General features: G+C 39.9%; 1 protein-coding gene across 1 annotated transcript; it reads right to left on the bottom strand.

Annotated features, from left to right (window-relative positions):
• Positions 1-9,728: 9,728 nt before the first annotated feature.
• Positions 9,729-10,142, bottom strand: LOC111890737 (uncharacterized). Its single transcript, XM_023886824.1, has one exon. It carries the CDS (start codon positions 10,140-10,142, stop codon positions 9,729-9,731), a length of 414 nt encoding a protein of 137 aa, XP_023742592.1.
• Between the last annotated feature and the right edge of the window lie 201 nt (positions 10,143-10,343).

Here is a 10,343-nt window from a genome sequence, read left to right as displayed (position 1 = left end):
GAACTTGGGTGTTCATTTGCTGTACTCCATCCCCCTCATGGTTGCCTTATTTGACTTATATTGCTGAGGTACCCCCGAAGCATGTGTTGTCGCCCCGATGAAATATTCTTAGACTAGGTCCCTTGTGTTAGTTGTTTTAGGGACATAAAGTGAGAATAACGGGAATGGGTAATTGGGTTATTGTTGGTTGGTGAAAATTAAATATGATTATTTATTGTGGGTTGAAAACCCTATATGCTCACCAGGCTCCCAAGCCTGACCCACTCAGTTTTATTTGTATTACAGGAAGTGGCGCAAGGGCATGAGATGGATGAACCATCAAGTTGTTTTGTTTACAAGTCTGTATATGTATATATTTGTTGAATGACTTGTAATGCTATCGTTTATGCTTATTGGTCTGTATCGGAACATGACACCCCGAGTTTTGATTATATAATGAAAAATACATTTCTTTTATGAAATGCTTTGGTAAACATTGTTTTATCATGTTTTGTTTTTGGGAACAAATTCCGCAACTCTTTCAAATCAAAAGGATTTACTCTGAAAATATTTTAAAAGCATAAATGAAAAACGGTCTTTTCTGGCCGAGATTTTGGGGATGTCACACGCTCAATCCTCACCCCTAGAGGAATACTGAGTATCTCACGTAAGGAAACCCTAGGCTAGCAGGCATCACATAATCAGGCAATTCTATCATGCAATTCCTAGAGATCCCTAGCCTAGTAGTAGCATGATGTTCTAACATATCACATAATCAAATAACTTGTATGGTATTTTGGGGTCAACTTACTGGCTCCGGCTGATCGTACCCTCTGCATCCTCCTTTACTTAATTTGAAAACCATTTTAAAACCATTTAAAAAAAAACAATCATTCCTTGATTTGAGACTGGAGTCACACGAATGTCCCTCCAATTCACTCAAACCAAGGCTCTGATACCAAGTTGTAACATCCATAAAATTTCAGCCAATTTAAAACATTTTAATCCGTTCAAAAACCAATAAGTTAATACAACTTGTTTTCAACACAGTTTTAAACATCAGAGTATCCATAGAACCAAATCACAAAATCATGAAATATGAGGAGCGGTATGATCACGCCTTTGCCTTGCCACGATCACCTGATGTACCTGAAACAATAAACTGAAACCGTAAGCTCGAAAGCTTAGTGAGTTCCCCCAAAATACCAATACACACATAACCATACACATACAACAATAAACAACATACAATGGGTCCAATCAACCATCCGGTTGGAATACCCCTGGCCCTCAACATCGGGTTGGAATGCCAACATACTATGAGTGCAATCATCCTACCAGGATGGAATACTCTCGGCCCACAACCATCGCGTTGGAATTCCCGGACACCTACACATACCACAACCACTACCGGGAAGCAATACTCCTGGCCCACAACCATCGGGTTGGAATGCCAACATACTATGAGTCCAATCATCCTACCTGGATGGAATACTCCTGGCCTACAACCATCGGGTTGGAATGCCCACATACTAATAAACATGTGCACTTACTAGATAATCACATAATAGTCCACATAACTACGTACTAGGGCCCTGTCATCCTACCGGTATGGAATACCCTCTACAACTGCTCAAACATGCGCACATATCACAAGTAATCTCCTACTAGCATACAGACAGTCCGACCAACTACAGATCACTAAGCATAGCCACATCCAGTCTACCTGGATGCCGATCTAACCAACCATACTAGCATATAATCATCCATTCTAGCAAAATACCAAACTAACATATCACAACAACAATTACTCAAATAACAATTCAAAGGGCCGGCCTTGGTGCCTTAGACCCTTGGTATTGTGAGGATAACTCACCTTGAACTACTGAAACACTGCTGGTACCCCTCTGACTGCTATCTGACAATCCCCGCACTGCTGCTCCTCTAGTTCCTCGAACTATCAATGCCACAACAACACTTAGCCCAAAACAATATCCTTCTAAGGGTAAATTGACCATTTTACCCTTAACCCAAACTGGTCCATGACTAAGGCCCAACATCATGAAATGAGAGGCCCAACACTAGGTAAGCTTCTCAAGCCCACGAGTGACCCACTAATGGCCCAATTTGCTATATTGGGCCCAATCCCTTAACGGGCCTCACCTTAAGCCCAAAATATATTCCTTGGCCCATATAATATGATTTTTGATAGCCCAATAAGGCCCAAATACCTAAACATACCCCAAACCACGGCCCAAAAACTCATGATCCATACAGACAGAGTATGCGGGGCGTACCCCCATGTACGCTAAGCGTACAGGCAAAATGGCGAGTACGTTGGGCGTACCTGCACGTATGCTCAACGTAATTCCCCTAACAATTCCTTTTTATATTAAGAGCTGAATACCTCGATTCAGAAGCTACCAACTCAGATCCAAGTCTTATTTCATGCCATAAACCATAAAGGGAACTAGATCTCATGCATGGGCTTAATAGGACCATCAAAATCGAGGCTTTACTGCTCATGGGACATTTTTAGCTCTAAGGGTGACAATCCCAAGCTTTGGGACGAAGTTACACCATAAAGGTCCAATCTTTGGACCTAAAAAGATCCCAAATCTCCCTACAACTAGATCTATGCTTCTACAAGGAATGTTGTGAACTTTATACCTCCAAATAGTTGCAAAAAGGTGATGCTATCTCAGATCTACAAGCTTCAGACACCAAGGCTCCTTCTTTGCCAACATCTTCTTTCTTCTTCTAAGCTTTTCTTTGCCAAACTAAGCTCCACAAGGCCAAACACACCCATCAATGGAGATGGAACGACTATCTAGGGTTTTTACTAAGGATAAGGGAAGCCGCTAGACATAACCATTTAGAAATGGAAGGAGATCACCATCGATTTCATTACATAGTTTTCTAGGATGGTACGTGGGGTCGATTCGGTTTGGGTCATTGTTGGCAGATTAACCAAGAGCGCCCACTTCATCCCGATTCAGAGTTTTTTAATTGAGAAGCTAGCTGAGATTTACATAAAGGAAGAGGTTGCACATCACAGGTTTCCGATTTTTGTGGTTTCAGATCATGATGTACACTTTACTTCCTAGTTATAGAGGAAGTTTCATGAGGAGTTGGGTACTCGATTGATTTTTAGTACCACTTACCAATTGTAGACTAATGGTCAGAGTGAGCAAACCATTCAAACACTAGATGATATGTTGTGTGCATGTGTGTTGGATTTTGGTGGGATATGGGATACTTTACTTATTTTATTGGAGTTTTCCAAGAATAAAAGTTAACACGTCAGCATTGGTATGCCTCCTTTTGAGCTGCTTTATCGGAGGAGATATCAGAATCCGATTTATTGGGGTGAGGTCGGTCAACGCGTGATGGGGAGCACTGAAATGGTGCTCAAGACCTTGGAGTTGATTCAGAAGGTGTGGGATAGGATGTGGACGGCTTAGAGAAAGCAGAAGAGTTACACTGACTGACATCATTATGACCTTGAGTTTCAGGTGGGAGATCTTGTGCTTCTGAAGGTGTCACCTTGGAAAGATGTCATCCGATTTCAGAAGTGGGGCAAGTTGGGCCCCAGATTCATTGGAACTTTCAGGGTTGTCTCTCGAGCAGGAAAGGCCGCGTATCTTTGGGATCTACCCATTGAGGTTATCCAGATTCACAACACATTTCATGTCTCTCAGTTGTGGAAGTGTTTGGATGATGATTCCGTAGTAGTTTCCTTGGATGATATTTAGATTTATGAGTGTCTAAACTATATGGAAATACCGATTTCTATTTAAGAAAGGAAGACGAAGACCTTGCGCAATAAGGTTTTGGGTTTGGTGAAGGTGAAATGGTAGCACCAGAAGGGTTTCGAATGGACATGAGAACCCAAGGAGGAGATGAGGGAGCATTATACTGAGTTATTTGTAGCAACTGATTTCGAGAATGAAATCTGATTCAAGTGGGGGATAGTTGTAACATCCCAAAAATCATGGTAAAATTTTCAATTTTAAAACTAGCCTAAAAACCATAAATGTTTACAAAACATAGTTCCCAAATGTCAAAATCATAAATCAGAGTTTTCCCAAGAACAAATTTCAAAAATACGAAGGATGTGCACGATCAAGCCTTTGGCTTGCCCCTATCCTTTGAAGTACCTAAAACCATATTAATCAAACTATAAGACAAAGCTTACTGAGTCCCCCCAAAGTACCACACCCAAACATACATATAGCAACATACATATATGAGATTTATGCATGACTGGACCATCTCGTAGGGCCTACAGCCTATCTTGACCACTCTCTGGGCCTTCGGCCTGACCGGACTGCCTTTCGGGCCTTCAGTCTATTCGGACCTCCCTGTGCATCTTGGCCTTCAACCCAAAGCAGGACCACCTCAACCCAACAAACCGTAACATATCGAAAAATACAATATCAATCAATAAACAACAACACATGTAATCGTACATATCTACCAATCTAATGCATACTCAGCATAACATTGATCCAATATACCAAGATACATAATCCAGTGGGGACTTACAAGATTCCAAAAGCATGTTCAAAGTAGACGGGGAGACTTGCTCACTGAAACCAAGCTCAGAGATGTCTTCTTCTTCCTTAAAATACCTCCCAAACACACACAAGAGATCAAAGATTATCAATGGAGGCTAAGGTTAGGGTTTTTGAAGTTGAAAAGGTGATGGAGGTTGGTAATGAAGACCAAGAAGGAGTTAGAGGGGTTTAAATACGAAGGGAACACTAAAATAATCATGGGCTTGGGCCAGAATAACTGCCAAATCTCACGTGTTTTTATTCGATGCCATTCCGTGAGCATCCTTGCACCACGTTGTGGCGCAACGTTTTCCCAAAAACTCTATCTTTGGTCTATGATAACTATAAGGCTAAACCAATCTTGAATACGAGTATTACAAGAGTTGTAACACTCGAATTTTAGGTATGATTTATATATTACAAATGTGAAAATTATGGTGGCCACGACGTGGTGAAGGGATTGCCATGACGTGACATGCGTCTGGGATCGCATACTTCATTAAATGGTTACAATGATGTGGCCATGTATTTACCACAATGTGGGGACTCATTTTTTTGGCAACCCCTAAATTTCGGGCCTAGAGTCCTATTTAAAGGAAGTGGTCTAGGGTTTCCTCCACCTTATCCTCCATCACCTCCAAAGCACCTTTGATAAACCTTAGCCCCCCCCCCCCCCCTCTTTTGAAGTTCTTGGCTCATTTTTTATATAGTTTTGTGATGCTGGAGGGAATAAAAAGGAACTCTTGTGCATAGGCCATCAAGCAACTAGTCTCTACTCCTTATGTGCACTTTCTGGACCCTTTTAAAGTCTTTAAGTCTCTACCTTTTTGGTTCTCTATTCATAAATCCAGGTTTTATAGCATGTTTTGGCACATTTTTTAGTATGGGTTGGTTAGATGAGATAAAATCTGCAACTTTATGGCTCATCTTGGTCCATTGGTCACTATATCTTATGGATTTAGAAGTTGAATGGGTTTTGAGAGCCATGCATGCATTTCATGTCATTTTCTCATCAATTTGACATAGTTAGGTGAAGGACATGTATGGTAATGCATGTCCGTAAAGTTTGGATTTTTTTAGACCATTAGGGTCCCAATAAGCTTACTGGCAAGTATAAACAAGGAGCTTTGCAGATTAATGACTCAATCTATTAAGTTGTCTCAATGTAGTTGCCATGTCATGACAAGATAGGTGCCACGAGGTGGCAATGGAGGATGTCACGACTGTTTTTTGGGGGCTCTGCCATGCGTGTGATAGCATGTCTGCCACAATATAGTAGTGGATGTTAACCATGATCAAGTTGAATGGCCACAACATGGTGGCCTTCTGAAGCTGACTTTGACCTTTGACCGTTGACTTTTTGACATGGTTGACTTTGGTCATATTGATAATTTTATAAGGTATACTAAGGGTTTACCTTATATGAATCATTAGGAGGTATGTAGCATCCACTTCTCGATTGTTTGAGTCTATTAGTTGTTGACTGCACTTGTGAGGTGAGTCTCGTCACTATATTATGTAGGACATTATGAGTCGGATATGCTTGTTGTCTTTGTGACTATTATTGTTACATTTGTATGGAAGTCCATGGGGAAGGCCATGGCAATTGCAGGGGTGTTGTTAGACTACAAATATTTCTTGTAGAATTCACTTGGGAAGAAACATGCTCGTTTGCTGAATTAGGTTGTTACAGGAGTGATTGTAAGTCTATGATTTGGCCTATAACATTTCACTTGGGATGGAACAGGCTCGATAACTGAAACATGTTGTGTTGCATGTTTATGGTTATATGTGGTATGTGGTATTTTGGGGAAATCATTAAGCTTTGTGATTACGATTTTATGTTAAAATGTTTCAGGTGCTTCTAGTTTGAAAGGAAAGGGTCTGACTTGATTGCACTGCATCCCTAGAGTTTTTCCATATTATCTTTTATGACCAATATTTGATGTTTTGATAACACATTATACTCTGATTATATTTTGGGAATGAACGAATGAATGTTTTTGTTGTTTTAAAATCAAAAAATTTTACTTGGTATTTTTGGGACGTTACAAAGACAAAAGTACTAACATCCGCTTGGCTTTCAGCAACCTACTTTTAAGCAAAACCAGCAACTCGTGCAAAAACAAGGTAGCAGTTCCAACATGTATTTAGAATACATTATGAAAATTTTAGCCACCAACACCCATGCTTTCTAGAACGAAACCAAGTCTAGCATCCAAAATTTGGAACAACAGATGGCACAACTCGTGAACACAATAAGAAAGTTATAAGTGCAAGGGAAGTTACCGTCTCATAATGAGAAAAATACAAAAGCACAATGCTCGTGCTATAACTCATAGAGGTGGGAAAAGCTACAAAGGGCAGGACCGACCGGAAGACGATGAAGAAGAGATGGTGATTGAGAAAGAAGACGAGGCGACAAAAGAAGTTCCAAAGCAAGACAAAGCTACTGAAACTGAGGCAAAGATCACTCCCTCAATTACCATTCAAGTATGAAAAAATACGAAAAAAGAGCAAGAGGACAATGAGATCATATAATTTTTTTAAAACAGTTGAGATAAATAGTCCAATCTTAGATGCTATTAAACAAGTACCCTGACATGTTAAGTTTTTGAAAGGATTATGTACCGCTAAAAAGAAAATTAAAGGTAACGAAACATTTAAGGTTAGTGAAAATGTATCAGCTATCTTACAAAAAAGATTGCCCCCTCCCAAACGCAAAGATCAAGGTGTATTCATTGTTCTTTGCAAGGTGGAGAATCTTTTGGTACCACATGTCATGTTAGATATAGTGAAGGAAGTTGCAACTCTTACTCATGATTATTCTTCTCTACAGACTAAAGTGGATATAATCACTGATGCTGTTACGAATGTGGTCAAGTGGTATCATTCGTTACTTCATATGGTTGATAAGAAGAATGAACTTGATGTTCAGAGTTTTGGCAAAATTGAAGAGATGTTGAATAATATGAAGGAATTAGTTTCGAAGATTGGTTCTTCATCATATTTTTTGATCACTATGGAATCTTTGTCTAAGAAATTTATGACTTTGGAGTCCACTCTCAAGGCTGAATTAGCTCCACTTGCGAAGCTGATAATTTGATGCCAACAGATCCCCCACCTGTTCGCGTAGAGGTGCAAGGGGGAGAAGGAGTAAGTGTTGGCATGGGTTACAAGGCCAGTATGGGAGGAAGTGGTTCTTTGAAGGATGAAGGTGATGTAAAAGTAGTTAGGTTATGTCAACCCAAATACCTACTTCATTACCAAAAACCAATGGTCCAATTTTATCAACAACAACAACAACAACAAAGACCTCAATGAAAGGTGTTGTAATTGGTTCTGGTGCTGAAGGTTCAAGTTTGTCGAAGCCACCTCCATCAACAGAAGAAATGAAAAATAAAGGAAAGGGTATTTCTACTAAACCAACTGCTGATGAAAAAAAGGTTGTCGTTGAAAAAGAAATGGAATGACAAAGGCAGATTCAAAGCATTCTTCGTCAACTGGAAAATGATCCTCATGGTCTTGATAAAGGTTATCCTTCGAAACATTATTGCTATGAAAATATTGAAGCCTTGGTTGTAACTAGGGAAATGCATGATTTTGAGAAAATTCCCAAGAAGAGTTATGCCACAGAAAACACTGATTTTAATCAGTTGGATTTTCCAAACAACAAGATGATGTTCATGGCTACACAATATCATATTGCTGATAAGTTCGAAGACAAAGAAGAATATAAACGAATGAAGATTCGATTCCATGCGGTTCTTAGAAAAAGGGAAGAAGAGATTTGGTCTTTAGTCAAGATAATTCGAGTTCTTAACATTTCCAAAGACATTTTGTTCGAGGGTGGGTTGCATAATTATCGTTTTCATGCAGTTTGAGCAAACAACGTTGCTTTCGAATTTTTAGTTGCTAACTTCCCTTTAATGAATCGTCATGATTTGAATTGTGTTGCAAGAATTTTGAAGGGAACTGATGTCTCAAAGCTTCAGTTAACAAGAAAAGAAGATTTCTTAATCGGATTTGCTCACATCAAGTTGTTCATAGACAATCTCTATGAGTATCTTGCTTTAACTAATGTCGAATTAGCCTTGGCGATTGGAAAACAGATCATGGTGGCCCAATCTATGTTGAAAAGTCAAGATAGTTTAAAAATCTATGAAGATGGGGAGATTTGTTTGAAGCCTCTCGAGATTGTGTTTGTTGGAACGAACAAGAAGGGGAAGACTACAAAGTTTTTGTTTCAAGCCTATGATGCTGAGAGATATACCACATCTCATTATACAAAACTTACTGTTCGAATGAATAGTTATGCAAAGAAAAATGAAGGTGACAAAGCTGAAATTCGCAAAGTGGCAAACTGGTATGCTGAAATTCGAAGGGTGATACATCAAGCAACTCATATGCTGATGACTTAGATTCGACACTTCTCATAAAAATGGAGAATGTTGAGGTCGAATATTGTTGTGAGGTGTGGAAGTCTATCTGAGTCTGTATTAATGTCGAAGCAAGTTTTTTTGTTTATTATAAGGGTGGTGTTAGTGTTGAAACTGTAATGTTTAGTCACTTAAATTTTTTTACGCTTTTGTTATCCCTATAAATATGGGATAGGTACTAGAGTTACAATAGTTATTGGAGTCTTCGACTTGTACTCTCTATTTTCTCTATGTATCTTGTCAAAGCGTAATCGAGCCATACAAATCATATTTACATCTTGTGTTCATAATTCATCATATACTCTGATCTAGTTTCATATACTCGATTAATTACAACTACAAATAGAATTAGGAAACTTGTTATTACCAAAAATAGAAGAGAGAATAATTGCATTGGAATGGAGATGTCAGGTGGCCCCGGTATCCATATACCATCCTACGTTGCCTAAATCCGAAAAAGACATTGCATTGAACATTTAGGGGAAAGTAGTGGGCTGATCAGACCCAAATTGTTGGTTTTGGGCTGCTGAAGGAATGACGAAAGCCTATTGGGCTGGAGTTGTGGTAGTGGGTGAACCAAAAAAATAACGAGGCTAATTTGCTGCATTGTTGGGTCTGGCAGATGCATGCTAGACCGATGTACTTGGGTTGGGCAGTAGGCCACAAGAAGGATGTTGGGACATCGCAGCAGCTGCAGTGAGATGGTGTCACCCATAACCCAACCAGGTGAGTGTGCAGGGGACCGGTAAGCCTACTGTCCACTGTCAGACCGACCACCACTAAAGCGACTTCCTCTGCCTTGATTCCGACTACCTCGACTGTTGCCACACAAAGAATTAGCCCTACGAGATGACTGTTGGAACGTACCATCAGTTGCCAAAACCTGTGGGGAGGAAGAATGATCAGTGTGAGGGGAAACATGGTTCTTAGTTTGATCATGCATGAGTTCTTGTTCCTCCACAGCTAGCATAGAACGGGATTTCATGAAGGAAGGAAAAGGTTCAGTGTGGAAAATGGTGATGGCAATGTATGAGAACTTGGAGGACAATACACTGAGAAGATGAGACATCAAATTTCGATCACTAAACCGGGCTCCAAAGTTCTCAAGTTGATCTATGATTTTCTTGATATGAACACAGTAAGTGGAAACTGAGGAATCCCCCATGGCTATGTTGCGAAGTTCCGTGTCTAATTGATGTGCCTGTGAGAGTTTCCAGAGTATTCCATAAACCATACGCAATCGTCTTTTTCTTTAGAACCATTTGATGATAAAGTACTGTAGATCCATGACTTCACGATGGAGTCATGGGGAGCCCAATCAGAAGAAGCTGCTGCTTTGTCGTTTGGAGACTGCAAATGTTGATCG

This window comes from Lactuca sativa, chromosome 5, assembly GCF_002870075.4.
Source record: "Lactuca sativa cultivar Salinas chromosome 5, Lsat_Salinas_v11, whole genome shotgun sequence".
NCBI lineage: Eukaryota > Viridiplantae > Streptophyta > Magnoliopsida > Asterales > Asteraceae > Lactuca > Lactuca sativa.
This window is presented reverse-complemented; position numbering and strand designations above follow the sequence as displayed.